Consider the following 22,597-nt stretch of genomic DNA (forward strand, 5'->3'; position numbering starts at 1 on the left):
CACCATGCTGTGTGGCATCGTATCGTCTGGCTGGATCGGAAAAAGGACCGGATCTCGGGTTCACGCGACTCGCGAGAAGATTGGCCGAGAAGTGACTTTTTTGGTGCTTTGACCTTTCTTCTCGTTTCCACCGACAAAGACATCTTCGACCTCTCATTCAGCATTCCAACGCAGTGCTCGCAACTCTTGCATGGGAGAAGAGCAGCGATGCATCGAGCACAGCTGAGGCGGCGATGAGATCAGTCGTCACAGCCGCTTTGGCCGTCCGAGCTGCCGCCTATGGCCGAGCTGGACGCTGTCGCTGCTCGCGTGCTCTCCACGAGTCAAACGATCCACGAATCACAGATCCGACCACTTCGCCAGGCGTCTTTTGCACTGCAAGGCTGTATTCGACTGCCTCCAACGCGGAAGCCGGGCCGAGTCGTCTGCCTAGCGCAGGGTCAGGTAGCAGCGCCCGTCCCAGAACCAAAAAGCATCCCAAAGCCCGAAAGGTCCTGCGACAACCGCCTTTACTACGTCTGGACCCCAGCCGTCCGCTCATCCCCTCCTTGACGCCCGCAACATCCTCGAACGAGATCAGCACGGGTGAATCCCTTCAACAACGACGAGCAAAGGGCTTGAGTCGGCTACATGCCGCTCTCCAGGCCGGCACGGCTGATGCAGCGTGGTCAGCATACCTCGATCTGAAGCAGTATACAACCGTCGATCGGGAAGCCTTTTCCAGTTACCAGTCGCTTTCGCAAAGCTTGTTAACTCCGCAGGAATGCGCATCGGTTGCCAAGATCATCAGCAATGACGCCACCAAGACGAAGCGAGGCGCGAATCGAATCCTTCGACTTGCAGCAGATGTCCGATCCCAGCAGCGCCGTCTCTTGTCTCAACTGCAACACGCTGACGATGCGAACGATCCCACTCGCAGGCACTTGATACGCAGAGAGCTCAGTTCCTGGGATGCCGTCGTTTCTCCTGAACTGCTCAATGTCACCATCGCACACATTGGTCGAAGCCTTCGCAGCGTTGGCTTGGAAGAGATCGATCAGATATTGGATCAACTGTTGACCTTCGAAGCCAACGAACATTCGCGTCAACGCGTAGGCTCGCGCGATAGCTCGACTTCAAGTCAGCTTTCGTCGCTGAATGCGGCAGGGGCGCTTCAACATCTTCGCACAGCAATGCTGTCTCCTGTTGCTCAGGCAAGCCTGGTCAGCCGACGACGCGGAAAACAAAGACAGGCCGAATTTCCCGACCTGACGACGTACAACACGATCCTCGACATCATCACGCGAACGGTGCAACGTAGCAAGACAAATCATCGCTCTGACTCGAGGCCAGCGCAATCGTTTGAAGAAGAGGACGACGACGAGATGTCCAAATTTGCTGAGGAGCAGATTGATTCGCACTCGGTCGAGCTCAGTGCGTCGATCGCGAACCGACTACGACGCTTGGATCTGGACCCGGATGCAGCATCCGTGCATGTAGACGCGTTGGAGCGAGCAGATCGACTTTTCCATTCGGTATTGGAACGAATGCAGCGCAAGAGCCGTATCGAGCCAGACGCCATCACGTTCAACATCATGGTCACGATGTATTGCCTTTTGAATCGGTGGGACATGGTCCACCGTGCCGTGCGTTCTGCCAATGAGCGAGGGCTACTCGGCACAGACTGCATAAACAACGTGCTGGGGCACTGGTTGTTGCGTGGACCTGCTTCCAGGCACGGAGAGGATCGCGATATGTCTCAGGCCGATGCTGTTGAGCCCGCACTCGAGATCTATCGTCAATTGCGACAAAATATGGTCCGCGCTGAGCTTGCATCGAGACACTCATCGATCGCTTACGGCAAAGGTGATGCAAAATCGGCACACTCAGCTCGCGCAAACGAGGAGAATGGCAACTTGCAGGAGGCTTTCGCGCCGCTCTCTTGGCCAGATCGGGACGATGCAGAAGACACTGGCCCCAGTGTCGAGGACTCCAAGAATGACGCTGTCGAGGCGGTGCTTGGCATATCGCTCGTGCCGTTGCAAGCCTTGCCCGACGAAATTACGCACGCTCTGATGATCAGCAGTCTGACTCGCGAGGGGCGCTTTGCGGATGCATTGAGCATGTTCAAGGATCTCGTGTCGACACCGATTCGAGAAGCGGTCAATGACACCTGCGATGCAAGGTCCAGCAGCGAAGGGTCCGAGGACCGCCAGATGCAACCGACGCTGGCCATTTTCGACAGCTTCTTCAGGGGATTCTCGCGGCATGGCCGACCGAGTACCATTACCACGCTCGATCTGCAGAGTCCGGAGCGTAGTCAGTGGGAGCTCGTGCCTCGTGAAGCTGCACCAGACGCAGACAATGGCGATGCGAGGGAAGACGATCCTCAATCTCGCCAGCTGCAATTGTGGAGGATCGAGACATTTCAAGAGATCTTTGCGGCTTTCCTGAAACTTGAACCCGACGTCAAGCAAGCACTTGGGTTGAGAGCGACGGGTCGAACTGCGAACAGGAGCAAACGCAGCACACAGCGCAACATATCGACGCCTTTTGGTTGGCTGACGTTGCCCGAGATGCGTCGCCTGGACGCGGCGCGAAGGGCGCCTTCGACGAATCAGCTCTTCTGGATTCTAACGGCGATTCGCAGGGTCAGCCACGATCACCCCGCATGGAGTCTCGCCATGTGGCACAAGGTGGTCGACAAGTTTGACCCAGAGCTTTCAAAGTCTGCGAACGGGGTTGGCTGGAGTGGATTCCGGCTCGACAATCGCGTGCGTCGTGTAGTCGAGCATCTCGAAGCTCGTCTTGCGCAGGACGGTGATGCTGAAGAGCAGCTTCCAAGCCAAAACGTAGCTTGACGGAGCTTCGATGGTCCGGTCCCGACACCTGAATTCAGGCGGAAGCCTTTCTATTAACCAGATTCATTACAGCGAACATACTCCTGACCTGCTGGCCTGAATTCGTGTGATTCCGCGCCGATTGACCACAACCGGCGCTTTCAAACCGAATCGCAGCTTGTTTCGAAGAGCGCGAATGCGAGAGTGAGCAGCGGGCTTTGCATGATGCGCCAAGGGCCTTTGCGAGGAACGAAATCCGGACCTAAGTTTTTGGAAGGCAGGAGTCTAAGTCGAGGCGAACCACCAATGGAATGCGCCGAGGCAAGTGAGCGACGGTTATGCGAATATAAGTCCCCACAGCGGCCGAGCGGACTTAAGCGTCGGGACATGGGATCCGAAATTAGAAACGCGATTCAGCGTACAACATCACAAATCAGCCCTCGATGCACTCTGGATGGCCTCGACCCCTCTGCAACCAGAACCCACCAGGCAACGCCTCGCTTGACGCATCAAAAGCCTTTGACACGGACCGCACCTTGATGCGACTGCTCTGTCTCTCAAGAGAGGTCAGAGCATCAGTACTCAATCGGAATGATGTGTGAAGGAAGCTCCAGGGCACATCAATCGGCGAACTTTCAAGGAGAAAAAAAATTCGCCGATCCTTCAGGCTATTCGCCAAGGTGCATTCCGGAACCAGAGATCCGGACAGGCCCAAGGGGTAACTTTAAGGAAATAAACATTTCACGTCGCCTCTCAAACAACGCGAATTCTTGCCCAACGCGATTTTGCATAAGACGTCACTTTGCGGCTGTGGACACACAAACGGCAAAGCCAAGCATACAGTAAGCATTCGGAGCTCAAATATGTTCCACGCGGTGTTCGGTCGGAAGGCAGAACCGAGCACTTGCCTTGACATTCCGATTGCATACTGAATTGACAATAGTTCTTTCTTTGAGAAGGTGGACGGACCCTCCTCGATTGCTTTTCGGACGGTCTCAGCTCTTGTCTTGCAGTACGTGCCAAGAGCACCGTCTGCACCGGAAGCGCAGGCCGTGCCAAGCCTGATTATGCTTGCCTGGACCCACGGTATTAGAGGCCTTTGTTGATATTACTCTTCGGCATGTTTCTTCCGGTGTCTGCGGCGACGAGTCCAAACAGATGCAATCTGGCCGCGTCGTTGTGACCTGTGTGGGGCCATCTGAAGTCCGAGACGCACGACACATACTGCTAGCATGCCGTTGCGGCGGCTAGCTGGTTGGCAATGCTGAGCCGCGGGCAGCCCAACGAGCGATGTGATATAAGCTCGGCGATCTCGTCCTCTCTTGGTTTGTTCCCACAGTCGACGCCCCCTTCAAAGAAGACCTTCCTTTCGCTACCTTCAACTTCCCGCTCCGCAAGTTCCAGCTGCGAGCTTTGCTCCACAAGAGCTCTCGATCATGAGCGATCCGGTATCCTACAGCGGCGCTACCACGCCAGCTGACCACACTGCAGCTCCCACACCAGAGACTCGCAGCGTTGGTAATGGCCAGCACTCAATCAATATGCACGACGCATCTAACCCTCATGACGGCCATGTCGACGTTGAGAGCGCTAAAGCCGAGTTTAGCAGGTTGCAGACGTCTCTCAGTCGTCAATCCGAAGCCACCCGCCAGCACAGCCAGGAGCCCAATGACATCGAGGCGGGACAGAAGGCCAACGATGATGACGACGAAGACTTCGACCTTGTTCAGTATCTTCGCTCGGTCCAGTCCGAGAACTCTCAGGCTGGCATCAAATCCAAACACATCGGTGTCTCCTGGTCTGATCTCGAGGTGCTTGGAAACGACTCTATGTCGCTCAACATCAAAACCTTCCCCGACGCTATCACCGAAACTTTCGTCGGTCCCATTTTCTATATCTTGAACCGACTCAAGAAGAACCGCGGACGCAAACTCCTCCAAAACTTCACTGGTGTCGCAAAGCCCGGTGAGATGGTCCTCGTCGTCGGTCGTCCAGGTTCCGGTTGCTCCACCTTCCTCAAGACCATCGCCAACCATCGCGGAGGGTACATCGGTGTCAATGGTAACGTCAAGTACGGTGGCATCTCTAGCCAAGAGTTTGCTAGCAAGTATCAGGGTGAAGCTGTCTACAACGAGGAGGATGACTTCCACTTCCCAACGCTCACAGTAAAGCAGACGCTCGAGTTTGCTCTCAGCCTCAAAAGTCCCGGAAAGCGTCTTCCTCATCAAACTGTCCAATCGCTCAACGAAGAAGTGCTGACCACCTTCCTCAAGATGCTTGGCATCCCGCATACCGCCGACACTCTCGTGGGCTCGGCAGTGGTACGAGGTGTGTCGGGTGGTGAGCGCAAGCGTGTCAGTATCGCGGAGTGCATGGCGAGCAGAGCCGCTGTCGTTAGCTGGGATAACGCGACCCGCGGTCTCGATGCCTCCACCGCTCTCGACTACGCCAAATGCATGCGCGTCTTCACGGACATCCTCGGTCTCACCACCTTTATCACGCTCTACCAACCTGGTGAGGGTATTTGGGAGCAGTTCGACAAGGTCATGGTCATCGACGAAGGTCGCTGCGTCTACTACGGTCCACGAACCAAGGCTCGTCAATACTTCCTCGACTTGGGCTTCAAAGACTATCCTCGTCAGACTTCGGCCGATTTTTGCTCTGGCTGTACCGATCCCAATCTCGACCGCTTTGCCGAGGGTCAGGACGAGACCACCGTGCCTGCGACTTCGCAGCGCCTCGAGGAGGCTTACCAAAAGTCTTCTATCTACCAGGACATGCTCCGCGAAAAGCAAGAGTACGATGCCCAGATCGAAGCAGACCGCTCCGCCGAGCAAGAATTCCGACAGGCTGTCCTCGAAGACAAGCACAAGGGCGTGCGGCCCAAGAGTATCTACACCGTCAGCTTTGCTCGTCAAGTTCAGGCTCTCACCGTTCGTCAGATGGAGATGATCCTGGGTAATCGCTTCGACATCTTCGTCTCGTTCGCGACCACGATCATCATTGCCCTCTTTATCGGAGGTGTTTTCCTCAATTTGCCTCAGACTGCCGCTGGTGCGTTCACTCGAGGAGGTGTTCTCTTCATCGGTCTCCTTTTCAATGCCCTCACCGCCTTCTCCGAGCTTCCAACCCAGATGGGAGGTCGTCCGGTGCTGTTCAAGCAGATGAACTACGCCTTCTATCGTCCCTCTGCTCTGAGCTTGGCGCAGCTCTTCTCCGACATCCCTCTGTCCATCAGTCGTGTCATTCTCTTCTCGATCATCCTTTACTTTATGGCAGGGCTCCAACGCTCGGCAGGCGCATTCTTCACCTTCTTCCTCTTCGTATACTTTGGCTACCTCGCCATGTCGGCACTCTTCCGACTCTTCGGTACCGTCTGCAAGTCGTACGATGTAGCTGCGCGTCTCGCTGCCGTCATCATTTCTGGTTTGGTCGTCTTTGCAGGCTACGTGATTCCACGTGACGCCATGTATCGATGGCTTTTCTGGATCTCGTACATCAACCCGCTCTACTTTGCGTTCTCGGGTCTCATGATGAACGAATTCAAGGATCTGTCTTTTGCCTGCGTCGGATCGTACGTCGTTCCGAGAAACCCTGCTGGTATGACTCAGTATCCGGATAACGTCGGTCAAAATCAGGTTTGCACGCTTGCTGGCGCTAGAGCAGGCCAGCAATTCGTCGCTGGCAACGACTACCTCCGAGCAAGCTTCGGCTACGACTCGGGTGATCTCTGGCTCTACTTTGGCATCACCGTCATCTTCTTCGTCGGAATCGTCGGCATCACCATGGTGGCCATCGAGGTCTTCCAGCACGGCAAATATTCGAGTGCGCTTACCATCGTCAAGAAGCCCAACAAGGAGGAGCAGAAGCTCAACCAGCGTCTCAAGGAGCGAGCCACGATGAAGGAGAAGGACTCTAGCAAGCAGCTCGACGTCGAGTCCAAGCCTTTCACCTGGGAGAAGCTCTGTTACGAGGTACCCGTCAAGGGTGGAAAGCGACAGCTGCTCGACAATGTCTACGGCTACTGCCGACCGGGTACTTTGACCGCTCTGATGGGTGCCTCCGGTGCCGGAAAGACGACTCTTCTCGACGTTCTTGCCGATCGCAAATCCATCGGTGTCATCAGCGGAGATAGGCTTATCGACGGGAAAAAGATCGGCATCGAGTTCCAACGTGGCTGCGGTTACGCAGAGCAGCAGGACATCCACGAAGGCACCGCTACCGTTCGCGAAGCTCTTCGATTCAGTGCTTACCTTCGCCAGCCCGTCAGTGTGCCCAAAGAAGACAAGGATGCCTACGTCGAGGACATCATTGAGCTGTTGGAGATGCAAGACATCGCTGACGCTATGATCGGTGTTCCCGAGTTCGGTCTTGGTATTGGTGACCGCAAGCGCGTGACCATCGGAGTCGAGCTCGCCGCTCGTCCGGACCTGCTGCTCTTCCTCGACGAACCCACCTCCGGCTTGGACGGTCAGACGGCGTACAACGTGGTACGATTCCTCAAGAAGCTGGCTGCATCGGGTCAAGCCATCCTGTGCACAATTCACCAACCCAATGCTCTTCTCTTCGAACAGTTCGATCGCTTGCTGCTCTTGGAGCGCGGTGGAAAGACCGTCTACTTTGGTGACGTCGGTCCCAACGCCAAGCACATCGTCAAGTACTTTGCCGACCGAGGTGCTCAGTGTCCCGACAAGGTCAACATGGCCGAGTACATGCTCGACGCTATCGGTGCTGGTTCCATGAAGCGGGTCGGAAACAAACCTTGGTCCGACGTATACAAGGAATCGGATCTCTTCCAACAAAATCTGGCCGAGATCGAAAAGATCAAGTCGGAAAGCAACAGCTCCTCTTCGCACACATCTCAGGAGACTCATAGCAAAGAGTACGCCACGCCCTTCTTCTTCCAGGTGAGGACGGTTTTGCAGCGCGCTCTGCTCAGCACATGGAGGCAGCCGGACTACCAATTCACTCGTCTCTTCCAGCACGCTGCCATCGCACTCATCACCGGTCTCTGCTTCCTCAACCTAAGCAACTCGGTCGCTTCGCTCCAGTACCGCATCTTTGGCATCTTCATGGCCACCGTGCTGCCCGCAATCATCTTGGCTCAGATCCAGCCGTTCTTCATCATGGCACGCATGGTGTTCATCCGAGAAGATTCGAGCAAGATGTACAGCGGAACGGTTTTTGCCATCGTGCAGATCATCCAAGAGATTCCGTTCGGCATCCTGTCTTCGGTGGTGTACTTCCTGCTGTTCTACTACCCGACTGGATTCCAGTTCGCTTCTGATCGAGCAGGATACTTCTTTGCCATGCTCATGGTCACCGAGCTCTTCGCTGTGACGCTCGGTCAGGCGATCGCAGCGATCTCTCCTTCGATCTACATCGCTTCGCTGTTCAACCCATTCCTGATCGTCATCATGGCGTTGCTGTGCGGTGTCACGATTCCGTACCCGAACATGCCCAAGTTCTTCCGTTCGTGGCTGTACTGGGTCAACCCTCTGACGTACCTGGTGTCGGGTCTCATCACCAACGAGATGCACGATCTGATCGTCGAATGCACCAGCACCGAGTTTGCCCGTTTCCAACCTCCCACCGGCGAAACGTGCAGAGCGTGGGCTTCTTCTTTTGTCGACGCCTTCGGCGGCTACCTGCAAAACCCAGACGCCACCTCGGACTGCCAGTACTGCCAGTACCGCAGCGGCGACCAGTTCTTCGCCGGTCTCGAAATCAAGTTCTCCCAACGCGGCAGGAACATCGGCATCATGATCGCCTTCATCGCCTTCAACGCCTTTGTCACCATCCTCGCTTCGCGCTTCATCAAGTACGCCAACCGCTAAAGGAGTCAATCTCTTCTCCCGTCCGGCTGTGCATTTTGTCTGCTTCCTTGTACATTCTTTATCGATAGATACTTGCTTCGCCCTCGCTAATCTACGGACGTTTGATGACCTACTTCTGCCCTGTCTGAAGGTTGACGTGTATGCAAATGTTCCCTTCAGCAAACTCCCTATTCTGGGAAAACATGCTCTGATGGTGCAATACCGAATTCAAGACGTTGATGCAAGGTGATACTATACAGTTTATCTGAGGCAAAGCGAGAACAGAAAAAGTAGGCAGAGGGTATACGGATAAAGCAATGACGGGACCGTTGAGCTTCAAGAAAGATGAATGGGGCCGCGAGCCGTCTCGACTCGTTCGTCGGCCATGCGCTTGCGAGACACGGCGCCGACACCACGGATGAGCGTGAAAATGAGCAGGCGCACTACGACAAAGAGGCCGAGGAAGACGAAGCTCTGGGTGATGATCAAACCTGCGGTCTGCTCGACTCGCAAGCCGGTGGTATTGTATAGTGTCCAACGCCAGGTGTGGTCGATCCATGTTGCGAGCGAGCTGTCGAGGCCGGCGGAGGGGGTGCCGACGTACTTGCCAAAGACCTTGAGCTGACATGCTGGATCGATCTGCATGTGAAGGCCGTGGCAAAGTTCCATGATGAGCGAACCTCGTCGATCCAACCGTTTCAAGCCGATTCGGTCGTCAGTGTAGATCGAACTCTGTCGGAGCGGCGTAGGCTCATCTAGATTGCCTTCTTTGAGCGAGTCGGACTCGTTACGCACGGGGTAGGAAGCGAACCAGGAGGATTGTTTTGGCTCGACGGTGGTGTCCTTGTCAAACATGAGCATGACAAAGTTTTCGAGCGAGGCGAGATTGTCGGCATAAGTGGTGTTGATCTCTTGGCCTTCGTTGTTGATGTCCTTGATGAAATCGTTCTTCTCGAGGTAGGAGGCGAAAGCTCTGGGATCTTTGGGATTGCGATAGTATTGTGCAGTGACCAGGTGCGACTGGGCATAGTCGGTGTAGATGCCGCCGCGGAGAGCCGCTTCAGCAACGCGGCAGAGAAGATCGGTGGGACCGCAAGCTGGCAAATCGGCGATGCCCATGTGCTGGCTGCCAAACGTCACAAGATTGCGCACCTTGGGCGTATTGCAGCGCTGCACGTATGCGCGGAGGAACTGGCCGCCTTGGGAGAAGCCGATGGCATCAAAGCCGTTGCGAAGCTCGTCAATCGAAGCGAGCTGGTCGCAGGCCATCTGGACTTGATCGTTGACGTGGCCGAAGAAACCCTGCCTGCGATCTTCGGAGTCGCTAGATTGGTCTTGTGTGACCGAGTGTACGTAGAGTCCAGGAAATGCCTCTTTGAGCTGCAACATGAATGATTCGATGCCTTCGGAGTGTGCGCTGTCGCCGAGGCCATGCCAAATGACGAGTGGATGCGGTTTGGGTAGCACCGAGAATGGTGCTGCCCCGACTGGGTTTGAAAGAAGGGTTACTGATGCTGCAAGAGCTCCAAAGAGCGCGGTGGTTGTGGCCCTCATGGTGGATAGCCTGCGAAGGGTGATAGGGACTGTCGTGAGGTGATGGTGCTAGGTAGGTCAAGTGAAAGGTGCAGTTGCCAGTCTCGGGGTCATTTGAGCTGTGCTCCGAGTGCTCTCGAATTGGGCGAATTTGGCTGTCTGAGCTGAGCATCCTCGCGCCGATCCCATGCAGGGTCCGCGCAAGCCAAACCCGAATATTCGTGGACTCGACTCATCACCCGTGCGGGTGTGTGAAGGTGAACAAACCACGCGTGAGCTGGAATCGCAAGCTGCTTCCAAAACGCTCAAGCCACAGCGAAGTGCCCGATTCCAACACACACACACACTCACCTCGCCAATTCGAAGTTGCCTCTTCTGGTTTTGCCATCGTCTTGTCGACATAGCCGTGACATTTCTACACTACCTCTGGCACTCTCCACAGAACAGACTTCCTCCGGAATGACGTTCAGCAACTTGACGCTATACACCACGTCGGCAGTGCTGATTCTAGACACAGACGGCAACCGTGTCATCGCAAAGTACTATCAGCCTCCTCATGCAGCCAACTTCCTTTCGACGGCAACGCCCGCACAGCAGAATGCAGTAGCCAGCACAACACCGCAGCTGTCAGCAAAGAATCCTCTGTCGACACTGAAGGATCAGCGTGCGTTCGAAAAGGCCATCTTTGAAAAGACAAAGAGAGCGACCGGCGACATTATCCTCTACGACTCGCATCTGGTGCTGTTCAAGTCTTCGCTCGATGTCATCTTCTACGTCGTAGGTCCCGCCGCAGAGAACGAGCTGATGCTCTCGGGCCTATTGAGCGCATTCTACGATGCGACGAGCATGCTGGTGCGTCATCAAGTCGAGAAGCGCGCCATTCTGGAAAACCTGGATCTGGTGACGCTTGCATTGGACGAGACGGTGGACGACGGTATCATTCTAGAGACAGACAGCACCACCATCGCATCACGTGTTTCTCGACCCAGACCCGATGTCAACGAGATTCAGATCAACGAACAGAGTAAGTTTGCTCTTTTGGGCAGAATGTTCCTGGCTCACTTCGAGCCATGCCTTGACTCGAAGCCAGCCGAGCGTTTGCTCGGCCAACACAAGCTCTTCCACGAGACCGAATATGCTGACGTCGAACTGCCTTGTTTCCTTTCTCTTGACCAAAACGCCATCTCTGCAGCCATCATGAGTGCGTATTCGAGTCTCAAAGAACGAGTTGCGCAGAGAATCTTGCAGGGCGGACTCTAGAAGCGCACGCATCTGAAAGGAACGACGAGCAGCGCAGCTCCAGACATGGTGTTCCGTTCGCCTTGGACAGTTCTTCGTGCAGCACGCGACGACACGCAGCACAGCAACATCTTCACTTGTACATTAGACACAGCCAACCATCTTGTTTGGTTTCAGCATCCTTGTTGTAGCCGATTTGGTGAGATGCTGCACGCACGATCGCTCATCCGAGTCAGTTTGTGCTGTACCTAGGCAAAGCAAACAGTCGGATACTGTGGAGCGTATCGTCGGATCTGACATGCTTCGGAATCGGGAGAGACAGCCATCGGAAGCGCAAATCCCGCGTCGTGTCGCGCAAAGTGGGTCTATCTTGCACAGCCTTTCGATTTCCTCATGCTCGTCTGGTCTGACACACGACGACGACGCCATATCGCTTTCGTCAATTCTTGATCTCAGTCGGCTCAGGCTGCATTAGGATGGCCCAGGATGGAAGCTTCTGTCGTGACGCGTGTGTTGCAGCCGCAAATTTATCCGTGTGGGAATTGGTGCGTCCTCCTGAGCGCTGCTCCACTCCAGGCAACAGGAACTCGCGCTGGGACCGCCCAAGGGCGTAAGTTAGGTCACAGATCAAAGGCTGCATGCATATTTCGCTTGCTCGCTTGCTCTCTCTGGCCAGCCTGCGTTATTGTGCCGAATTCACATTTCCATCTGTCAATCTGAGACAACCATCATCCGGCCTTCTTTCTCTCCTCTCTCCTCTGAAATCTCTTCAATATCATCCCACCGACCGCATCGACCGCAGCATCAAACAATTGCTTCATCCTCCGCCCACAATATCATCTGTACTTCGAGTCCATTCACGGTTGCTTGCGACGGCATTCGTTCGGTCATTGGCATCGTTGCTTGCATTGCATCGAGTCTAGCATCCCGATACTGAAACACTGCGACTCTCGTTTTCTGTGGTACCATGCAACGCTCTTTGCTGCCGACAGCTCAAGCGCTTCCGCACTCGCCATATCGTTCGATCTCAATCTCAATCTGAACCACCGACTGCACTCACGCTTCCGCCGACTCTGCGCCTGTGCCGGGTACCAATGTCCATTCCACCATGACTCAACCCGGCGCTCGTAGAGCAAATCACTATGCCACCCAGAGTGGTGGCTCCACCATCAACCAGAAGGCCGTTCTCGCCTCCGCGTATCAGGAGCTTGGCAAGGAGCTCGCTTCTTCCAAACTCAAAATCGTCGGCAACTATACCCTACAGCGTCCCATCGGCGAAGGCACCTTTGGAAAGGTACGCCTCGGCCTTCATCGTCTCACCAACACTCGCGTAGCCATCAAACAGATACCTAAGGCTCATTCCGCCAGCCTCACGCGCGAGATTCACCACCACCGCCGTCTCCACCATCCCAACGTCATGCAGCTCTACGAAGTCATTGCAACAGAACAATATATCTGGATGGTCAGCGAGCTTTGCGCAGGAGGCGAGCTCTACGACTACCTTGTCGAGAATCAGGTGCTTGCAGAGCCCGAAGCCCGCAGAATCTTTGGCCAGCTCTGCCTTGCCGTCGCCTACGTCCACAGCAAGGGCATCGTACATCGCGACCTCAAGCTCGAAAATATTCTCCTAGATGAACGTTGCAACGTCAAGCTAGGCGATTTCGGCTTCACCCGCGAATTCGAACGCAATCGTCTCATGGATACCTTCTGCGGCACCACCGGCTATGCCTCCCCGGAGATGCTTGCCGGCAAAAAGTACACGGGGGAGCAGGTCGACATTTGGTCACTCGGCGTAATCCTGTACGCTCTTCTTTGCGGTGCATTGCCCTTTGATGACGACGACGAGTCCGTCATGAAGCACAAGATTCTTCGAGGAGAATTTGAAATCCCCGAGTGCCTCTCTGAAGAAGCACAAGACCTCGTCGCATCCATTCTCCAACAAGATCCTACCAAGCGTCCCACCATTCAGTCCATCCTTGCGCATCCGTGGTTCACAAAGACGATGGTTCACACTCCCATGTCGACGGTCGAGGAGGACGAAAGTACTACAGACTACTTTGGCAGTAAGTCCAACCCCTCAGCGTCGCATTCCATCGAGCAAGCTCAGCGGCAGCTTTCAATATCAGCGCCACTGCCTCCTGCTGAAGAAGTAGATCGCACCGACGCGGCAGTTCCGACGAGCTCGGAGTTCTCTGAACAAGCTCAAGGCGAGGGCTCCCAGGCACGTCATCACCACCACCTTACGGCGAGTTCCGAGCAGAGCTACCATTCAGCTCGCAGCGATAGCGAGTCTAGCGACCGTCGCTCCACCAACACGGATTTCACTGATCCGACCACAGCTGACAGTCTCAGCCGCACAGACGAGGTCACAGGCTTCGACGAGGCCATCGATCAAATCACTGCATCGTCACCACACTCCGACACTGTTGCTGCCCCCCAATCCGACAAGCACACTATGAGCTTGCATCGCAACGGGTCTCAGACCACCATCAGACGTCTAGGCTCCAATGGCAGCGATGCCTCTCTCGGCGGTCTCACGAGATCACTCACAAAGTCTACCTCTACATCTTTGCCAACACATCATGAGTTGCCGGCCGGATTGGATGTCCGAGGGGAGGAAGATCATCTGCCCATCTACCAATCCGTTCCGCTCGCCAAGAGAGGATCCCAAAGCTCATCACGCGGCCATCACCGCACGCCGTCTAGGACCAAGCGCCGCTCGCTCTCTTCTGGCGGTCTATCAGATCATCACCCGCCTTCGCTCGGCCGTAAGCCTGTCGACTACCTCTCGCAGCTAGTCCACCTCCAGCCTGCCACCTTTTCGACTTCTACAGAGCAAAACTTGCTTCATCAACTCAGCACCCTCGGTATGGACGTAGGTCAGATGGTCCATAGCGTCGTCACAGATGCATGTGACGCAAGCGGCGCTACATGGTGGATGCTTCTGCGCAAAGCTAAAGTCCGCCAGGCCGAGCAGTCTGCCACCACTTCACCTATTCCTCAAGCCGTTTCTGCACCTGTCGACCAGTCTATGCCCATGGAGGCACCGATCTCGGGCGCCTCTGACCAAAGCGTCGCATCTGCACAAGCTCACACTCCACCGCCACCGCTTCCCGTCAAGGCTCCAGCCAGGTGGTCCGAAGAAGCATCTCGGTCAAACGATCGTCCTACGTCATCCCTGACGGCCTCAAGGTCCGAGGGCTCTCGCCTAAAAGAGGGAAGCAATCGGCGACTGCAGACCGTCGTTTCGCACGAAGAATTAGACGTTTCGTCTGCACCTGCTCTGTACGCCTCTGCCTCAGAGGTCGTCTTGAATGCCGCTTCTGCCGCGCAGCAGGGACTCAACGTGCCGACGTCTGCGTCCGGGCCTGTCGACAGCCTGTCGGTCTCAAACGCATCGCTTCTGAGCGACAGAAGCTTATCAAGCACGCCCGACTCTATGAGCCCTCGACCAAAGTCGCAACATCGTCATACCACGGCCGTTACCACCCCTTCCAAACTGCAACACAGTGTGACGACGATACTAGGCAGCAGCCCAACGTCCGAAGGACCCACAAAAGCACGACGCAATTCGCAGAACGGTCGTCCTCGGAGCAACTCGTTCACTGTCAAGCACTTCGCTCAGAGCGTCCTGGGCACCAAGGATCGTTCGGCCACTTCATCTCCGGTGCGTCCGCCCCCCGATCAAGTCATCGTGGCGGGCGAAGCGCTCCCTATGGAAAGCGTCAAGAGTCCGACGCTTTTCGGTCGTCGCAATACCGTCTCTAATGTCAAAGACTCGATGGTCGGCATTCTTTCGAATCCCTCTACTCCAAAGAAAACCCCAGCCGACATGCTCGACAAGCCTCGGAAGAGCACTGGCAAGAAGAGCAGCGAGGCGGACCTTGACCGCGTCAAGGCTCTCGAACGCAACGCTTATTCTCCATCAGGTTCTCCATCGCGCTCGATCACGACCCAAGCTACTGCTGACAAGGCGAACAACGCTGTACCTTCGACTTCGCAAGATTCCTTCAGCACCATGTCTGCCACGCCTCAAGGCAGTGAAAAGAGCGGGCCGCGTGGCAAAGCTGGCTCTTCTTTCATGGCGACGGTGCGCACGTGGCTCGGAGGCAACGAGAAGCCGGCGAGAAAGTCCAAGACGGACAAAAAAGGTGGCAGCGGAGCGCATCGTGGCCTAGGTATCGACGATGGCACAATCACAGCAAGGTCGCATACCAGCACGGTCAAACATCCTGGCGGTGTGTCCTCGTTGGCACACGGAACGCCTTCGCGCAGCGCTAGCGTGCGACGAAGGTCGGCCCACTATCAGCAGACCTCCACTAGCCGCCGCGGTGGTCCTAGAAGCCCGCACTTGGGCAGCATGAGCCGACGATCCTCGAATGGCAGCTCGTATCAGCCTCATCTCGACATACCCCCCAACAGTTTCCAGCAGAGCATGAATCGACCGGCCAACCCGAGGCGCATGAGTGCCGGCAGTATCACGCCCACAGGTACTCTGTATGGCGACTATGTCAGCGAGCTAGCGGGTGCACATGGTCCTTCGCGGCACAGTCGACCCTCGAGCTCTCATTCGGTGGCCCACTCCAACGCTGCGACACGACCCGGATTGCCTGGCAAAGCCGGATCGACAGGCAGCACTAGCTCCATCTATCGTCATGGACAGGCGGCCAGCGTCTACTCGACGGGTAGCGGACGCCGCCATCCGAGACCTAGTCAGGATGGCGGTACGATCGTCCGAAGGCATCGCACCTACGCCTCGTCTTCGGGAAGTCCGAGCCGGCGCAACTCGTTCCGTCACGATTCGCGGCCATCGTCGATCAAGTCGCGAGCCTCTTCGCCCGGCCGTGCCATGATGGGTATCGGCGAATTTGGCGCAGACGAAGACGAAGATGGCGATGCGGGTGGCCCCATTGCACGACAGTCCACACGCAGCACACCACGCCATTCTCTGGAGATGCGCAAGCCGAGCGACGCAGCTACAGCTGATACATTTGCTACCCACCATCCCCACCACCAACATGTCTTTGCGCAGAGCGTCTTTGTCGCGCACAAATCGCGTTCACCCTATCGACCGCCATCTGCCAACCCGAGTTTGCTCAGTGGCGTTGTTCGCGGACCGTCGCACGTCTCGGGCCGCAGTCCAAAGTTGTCCGCAACGTCAGACAATGACGGGTTTCCGGTGCAGAGCAGCACATCAGGGTTTCCGGCGACTGGCACGGGTACCTGGCGACACTCTTGGGGAAGACCACCGCCTTGCTGGGCAGGATCCGTGGACCCGCCTCCTGCAAGCACGGACCCCGCTGCCAAAGGCGCTTCGAGCGGTGACGACGGAACCGACGGCAGACCTCGACTGCGAGATGTTTTTGCAAACCGGGATGATGACGACTGGACAGACGAAGAAGAAGAGCAGACCTACTCAGGCGGACTGGGCCAGATGGGCTCGCTGTCGTCCACCATCTCGAGCAACGTGGGCCGAGGCAGCAGCAGCACCGCTTCTTCCGCATCGCCCTACGCGACACGCAACTTTGCAGCGCTGGGCAGCAGCAGCGGCTACTCGAGTCAAGGTGCTGCGGGCTTCGAATCCGCCAACGCGTTCCGCGGTGCAGCACCGTTTTCTTCACGCTACGCGGGGGTCCGCAGCATCTTCCAGCCTCCGACGGCAGCTGCACCTGGATTCGGATCTCGATCGCATCAGCCTGTTTCGCTCAGCTTGGGCAACGAGTTCGCGCCGAAGCTGCTGTCGACGACCATTCACTCGCCTACAAAGTCTACGGGTTCGTCACCCGGCGGTCTCGGAAGCATCGGGGAGGCTGGAGCAGGAGAGGAAACCGCAGCGTCGTCAAAGTCAGAATCGACAGGTGGTCAGGCTCAGCAGCAGCAGCAGCAGCAATCGCAGCAGCAGCAAGGCGGCAGTCGTATCACGGCCTCCTTCCACAAGCCTGTCCAGATTATCGAGGAGGAAGAGGAGGACGAGTGAAGTGTGTCTTTTTGAACATGTAGTATTCGCGACCAGCCAGACCAAGGCAGAATATACCCTTTCCCGAGTCGTTGTGCCATTTGCGACGCAGTCTGTGATGAGCTCCTACGTCACTCCTGTCCCGAGACAAATGAATACTTCGTCGTCTGTCACACTTCTCTGTTCATCGTCTCGACCCTCACATTTTCAGATCGCACGCACAACACTCGACACCAGAGATATCTCAAGCTGACATTCACCTCCGTCTATTCGCCATAAACCACCCTTCTGATCCTATCCAACTCGCCCTTACCCCAGCACTCGCCCCTCACGCCCTCCTGCACGGCCTTGACCGCCTCCGCCATATGCCTCTCGTCCTTGGTCCCCGAGAGCACCGTGACCTTCAAGCCGGGAACATTCATCCCGCTCGCCAGGAACGCGTACACCACCTGCTGCACCGTCCACCCCTTCTCGATCGCGATATCACCCACCTCCACGCTCGATAGCAGATTCGGATTTCCCGTGAGACTCCAGAATGGTTGGTACACCACGGGTGGCGCTTTCCCGTTGTCGAAGTCGTTCGGACTCAAGGTGGGGGAGAGGAGGGAGAGGAGAGCGACATCGTGGCCCGTGGTGTAGTGCCATCTGTTCTGTACGATGGCAGGGGGTATGCGGGTAGTGCGAGAGATGGCTTGGAAGATCTCTGTATCGTAGACGTTGCTCAAACCTATCTGCCTGACCAAGCCGAGTTGGACGAAGGATTCCATGGTGGACCAAACCTTCAACGTTCTCTCCAACGTCGTCAGCGGCGAATGCAAAATGTAGCTGTCCAGGTACGCCTCGCCCGCCCTATCACCGTACTCCACACCTGCATCTTCATCACTTGCTCCGCCCGCATTGTGATTCTTGACGATCTTCGCTGCCACCTTTTCCAACGGTTCGAACTCCAACCACGGATGCAGATTCCTCAAACTAGCAGCGAAGCTCTTGCGCACCTGAACCTCGACATCCTCCTGCTCTTCGAACGGGATCAACTCCGGATGCGACCAGTCTTGACCCGAGCGAGGCGTGAACTTGGACTGCACCCAGATATCCTGTCGATCGAGGTTCATCTCGGAGCGTGCGGTGGAGAGGGCCAGTCCTACGTGGTCTTCGCGATAGTGCTTGCGCTGACCGGCAGTATCGATTCCGCGAAAACCGTGTGAGAGCGCGAGGATGGTGAGGTCCGAGGTGTAGTCGCCCTTCCATGCTGTACCGTAGAGTAAGGGTGGGATGGAGGGGAGGCGCGAGCGGGCGGCTGGTGTTGAGGGGATGGCGGTGGTGGATGCGGAACCGGAAGCGGATGCTGCCGCGGAGCCGGAGGCGGACGACGAGGCGACGTTGGACGACATGCTACGTATCAGCCTATGAGGTGGTGAAAGGCGTGAATTCGGATTGATGAGCTTCGTGCTGAGGTGTGAGTAGCGTCGAATGAGTCCGTCTACTGAGCCGATTGATGTGCGACGACTGACAACGGTAGCAAGCCTCCTCGCCGAGAGCAGCGTGCTTGCTGGAAGAATAGGTGGCAGTCGATACTTCTCAGCCCGCCTGTCTTTCCGGCAAGCTGGAGCGTGAGCTTCGGAAGCGTAAGTTGAAGAGAAGGAGGAATGGTTGGAAGCAAGAAAGCAACCCGAAACCAGCTTCATGCCGGACCGCACAACCGTGCGCAGCTCAATTGACCTCAAAAAAGTTCGCGAGGCAGCATTCCAGTCTCTGATTTCCATAGCCGCAATCCGGAAACGCCTAAAAAGCGCGACTCTGACGTGCTCGACTGACAGCCTTGCGTTATTTCGCCGCAAACCACAGCTGTTCAGCAAATACCACTTCTCAAACCTGAACGAACGAGCGATCGTGAGAAGCCAAAATGTCCATTGTTCTTCTGGTTCTTCTGGTGGAAATGAGGGAGAAAGATACACGATACTTCAAAGCGCGATCAGGTCTTTCGGAAGCACCTCGTCGAGTTCCTCTTGACCCAGTACACCAGGCATCCAACGAATCTGAAAGCCGAAAGTCCAAACGTCGCCCACAGAATGATCCTGAAGTACGTCGACTGCTTGGAACTCTGCTCCAGCTCGATCTCCTTGTTGGTGAGACCCGTGTTGAGGCCGTTGACGTTCTCGATCGCCACGGTGAGCGCGCCGTTGGAGAGCAGCCAGAAGGCCACCAGGCGCGTGCGGAACGTCTTGTTGCTGTCGTCCGCCGTCGGCCTCTCCACCGCCTGCTCCGGTTTGAACGGTGCAACGGCTCGCGAGACGACGGCTTTGAACGTCTCGTCGATGTCGTCCTGATGACGTTCAATTTCTTCCACCGTGCCTGGTTCGGTGGACTTGTCTATCTTGGTGTCCACAGTGGGCAGTGCGTCGGCTTTGTCCGATCCCTTGGTACCCCAGCTGACGTCGTGCAAGTTGCAGAAGGCGTACACGTTGAGGATGTTGATGAACGAAGGTGCGATCATCATGTACTGCGGGAACGAGGTAACCATATGCCAAGGATCCGCGTACAGGATCGACGCAACCAGATAAATACCAAACGTCGCCGCCAGCGCTGCGATCAATACCCCCGTCGTCTGGTTGAACAGCGTATGCCAGATGTCTCCCGACACACTCGTCTCCAACAACGCCCTGAGCGTCAACCATAGCGAAACAACAATCAGGTACAGACCCAACAGTCCAAACACGATGAACGAAGCGATGTACGTCGGCTTCTCTCCCTTCGGTCTATTTCCCAACGCCAGAACGAATTGGAGAACCAAGAACGCAACGTAGATCCACTTGGCCGCCTGGTTGATCCAGTGGAAGACGACCAGCGTCGTGTGCGAAGAGTTCTTCAACAGCTCGTCGGGGAGGAACTCGATGATGATCGAAAACGTCAACCAAAGGTTGGCCAGTGCGAACCAGGAAAAGATGAGCACGATGGCGTTATAGAGCGCCTGGATGTGGAAGAAGAACAGACGGATGATGCCGTGGTTCGACTTGTAGATGCGGAAGAAGTGCACCAACGAGTAGATCGAAGCGGCAAAGGAACCGTTGAGCCAACGTCGACGTTGCGAGATCAACTCGGCCGCACCTTCGGGCACGTCCGTCTCACCTTTGCTCGGCTTGACGTAGGTCAGTGTCCACCGATCGCCCGCCTTCGCCACCAGTTCGAAGCACAGGATTCGATCCTCTGCCAAGAACATGTTCTTGGTGAAGATGTCCATGCCGTGCAAGCCCTTCTTACCGAGCCTGTCGGCCAGCGTGTGGTCACCGTGGAAGTACTGCTGCAGCGGTCTACCCTGGATCGCGCGGAAGCGGTAGGCGCTGAACGCACCGGGAAGCACGCTCACGTATCCGAACGTCGACTCGAGCGGCTTGTCCAGGATATTGGACATCTTGTACTCGAAGTTCTGCGCTGCAACGAGCGGGTTGACGAGCTTGCGACCGTTTTTGATCATGGCGTGGATCTCTCCGCACGCACCGCCGAGGTTGGCGTTGTTGTAGAAGGCTTCCCACAGGTAGTAGAGCGACTTGTGGCCCGGTTTGGTACCTGCGTCGATGAGCACGCACAGTTCGGGTTGGAGGTGACGTCCGAGCGCATTGAAGAGCCAGCGATGGCTGTTGATCTTCTTGCTGTTCTTCTGCTTGAGACAGAAGATCATCTGTACGGGGACCAGGTTCGAAGCGTCGTCGCCGTGAGGTTGGATGAGCGCAGGTGTGGGATCGACCGAGAGCTGCGTAGTGTACTCGAAGAGATGGGCGACAGTATCTTTGCCGTCGACCTTTCGCTTCATGACACCGTCTTGGTAGACACCGACGGTAGCCAGCAGATCCAGCACCTCCTTGTCGCATGGGTCGATGCCGTCGAAGATGAGACTGACGACGATGCGCTGCCAACCCGGACGACCTTCCTCGGCGGACCTCCTCCAGAACTTGGACGACTTGCTTTTGCAAATGTCACGGATGTTGAGCATGACACCGTGCAGCGTCCTGGCGAGCAGGATGCGGTCCTCGTTGTAGTAGGTGATGGCGATGAGCAGTTCCGTGTCGCGACCGTACTGCTGCGAAGTACGCAGGCTCCAGCCGTTTTCGAGCGTAAACTCGTCTGGGTCGCAGGTGGCGGCGGTGTATCGCATGTGGGTGAACTCCTGCGTGCGGTTGTTCTGAGCCCATCTCGGCTCGACCGAGTTCTTGACGGCGGTGGGAACGGGGTGGTCGACAATCCAGTGGCCTCGAGTGAGCTTTACCTTCTTGGTGAGACCTCGCTTGGGTGCTTGTTGACGTTTGGCCCATGCCACCTGACTCGCGCTGTCCTCGGGACCGAGAGCGGAGGAGTAGGACGAAGGTCCTTCGTAGGTGGTTGGAGTGGGCAAGCCGCTCTGCACTGGGAGGTTGTAGTTGCTGTGGCTGTTTTGGGAGAAGCCGTACTTCTCATCGGCAGAGTCTGTGAGTGGGATGTGGTCCTCGTCGTAGGAGTACATGCCGTGACCTTCCGAGTTGCCAGGAGCGAGTGTCTGAAGACTGTGATTCTCGCCTCCGTAGAAGGGGTTTTCCGGGTGCATGCTTGTCGAACTTCCGTAGGCACCACCAGGGTTGGCGTAAGGTAGGTTGGGTTGCCTCAGCGGGTCATCCTGTACCGGTCGAAAACCGCTCAACCAGCGTCGAAGGGAAGACATGATGGGACGGTTTGGACAGTGTCGTTCGTTGCGGTGAGGAGTTCAGGTGGTCGTGACGGTCATAGGAGGAGGGCGTTGTAGGAGCAGAGAGAGCGGTGCAAAGAAGAGGATCGTTCAAGAGTCAGTCTCGTTTCGCTAGAAAGGGGAGCTTGCATCCAGCACAGCGCACTGTAAGGGCACCAGCTTGAGGCTGTGGAGCCAGCGAATAAGTGGACATGGCGAGATGAAAAAACACTCACGGAAAGTTGATAGGATCGCTGCTGCTGCTGCTGCTGCTGCTGTCGCCCATAGTCACGACGTTGGCCGGGCCGCGTCCGGTAGGCGTCGTAGCTCATTGTGGGTTGCGGTGGGTGTGAGACCGTGCACAAGGTGCAAAGGTGGACTGTATGCGGTGTCTTGGGTGGAAATGTGCGGTGTGCCGACGAGCCGATGCGAACAATGGCGATGGCAAGGCTTGGACCTTTTGGTGGTGCAGTAGGCCGAGCTAATCAACCCACTCTGCAGATGAGTTGCGCTGCACGGAAACTTGCAATCGAGTTTGCGG

The 22,597-nt window shown here is 56.3% G+C and overlaps 7 protein-coding genes across 7 annotated transcripts; 4 read left to right on the forward strand and 3 right to left on the reverse strand.

Annotated features, from left to right (window-relative positions):
* Window positions 1-233: 233 nt before the first annotated feature.
* On the forward strand, window positions 234-2,840 carry PHSY_002146 (hypothetical protein; the record flags this gene model as incomplete). The annotated part of the gene is made up of 1 exon (XM_012332770.1): window positions 234-2,840. The coding sequence occupies one exon, from the start codon at window positions 234-236 to the stop codon at window positions 2,838-2,840; it is 2,607 nt and encodes an 868-aa protein (XP_012188160.1).
* A 1,415-nt stretch (window positions 2,841-4,255) lies between these two features.
* Window positions 4,256-8,656, forward strand: PHSY_002147 (drug exporter; the record flags this gene model as incomplete). Its single annotated transcript, XM_012332771.1, has 1 exon — window positions 4,256-8,656. One exon carries the CDS (start codon window positions 4,256-4,258, stop codon window positions 8,654-8,656), a length of 4,401 nt encoding a protein of 1,466 aa, XP_012188161.1.
* A 315-nt stretch (window positions 8,657-8,971) lies between these two features.
* On the reverse strand, window positions 8,972-10,581 carry PHSY_002148 (palmitoyl-protein thioesterase precursor; the record flags this gene model as incomplete). Its single annotated transcript, XM_012332772.1, has 2 exons — window positions 8,972-10,199; window positions 10,520-10,581. 2 exons carry the CDS (start codon window positions 10,579-10,581, stop codon window positions 8,972-8,974), a joined length of 1,290 nt encoding a protein of 429 aa, XP_012188162.1.
* A 46-nt stretch (window positions 10,582-10,627) lies between these two features.
* On the forward strand, window positions 10,628-11,817 carry PHSY_002149 (potential vesicle coat component; the record flags this gene model as incomplete). The annotated part of the gene is made up of 2 exons (XM_012332773.1): window positions 10,628-11,192; window positions 11,660-11,817. The coding sequence occupies 2 exons, from the start codon at window positions 10,628-10,630 to the stop codon at window positions 11,815-11,817; spliced, it is 723 nt and encodes a 240-aa protein (XP_012188163.1).
* Window positions 11,818-12,515: 698 nt separating this feature from the next.
* PHSY_002150 (likely protein kinase) lies at window positions 12,516-17,384 on the forward strand (the record flags this gene model as incomplete). Its single annotated transcript, XM_012332774.1, has 1 exon — window positions 12,516-17,384. One exon carries the CDS (start codon window positions 12,516-12,518, stop codon window positions 17,382-17,384), a length of 4,869 nt encoding a protein of 1,622 aa, XP_012188164.1.
* A 245-nt stretch (window positions 17,385-17,629) lies between these two features.
* On the reverse strand, window positions 17,630-19,048 carry PHSY_002151 (hypothetical protein; the record flags this gene model as incomplete). Its single annotated transcript, XM_012332775.1, has 1 exon — window positions 17,630-19,048. One exon carries the CDS (start codon window positions 19,046-19,048, stop codon window positions 17,630-17,632), a length of 1,419 nt encoding a protein of 472 aa, XP_012188165.1.
* Window positions 19,049-19,335: 287 nt separating this feature from the next.
* PHSY_002152 (chitin synthase) lies at window positions 19,336-22,388 on the reverse strand (the record flags this gene model as incomplete). Its single annotated transcript, XM_012332776.1, has 2 exons — window positions 19,336-22,008; window positions 22,293-22,388. The coding sequence occupies 2 exons, from the start codon at window positions 22,386-22,388 to the stop codon at window positions 19,336-19,338; spliced, it is 2,769 nt and encodes a 922-aa protein (XP_012188166.1).
* Between the last annotated feature and the right edge of the window lie 209 nt (window positions 22,389-22,597).

The sequence above is a fragment of the Pseudozyma hubeiensis genome (genome assembly GCF_000403515.1).
Source record: "Pseudozyma hubeiensis SY62 DNA, scaffold: PHS22, whole genome shotgun sequence".
In the NCBI taxonomy this organism is placed as follows: Eukaryota; Fungi; Basidiomycota; class Ustilaginomycetes; order Ustilaginales; family Ustilaginaceae; genus Pseudozyma; species Pseudozyma hubeiensis.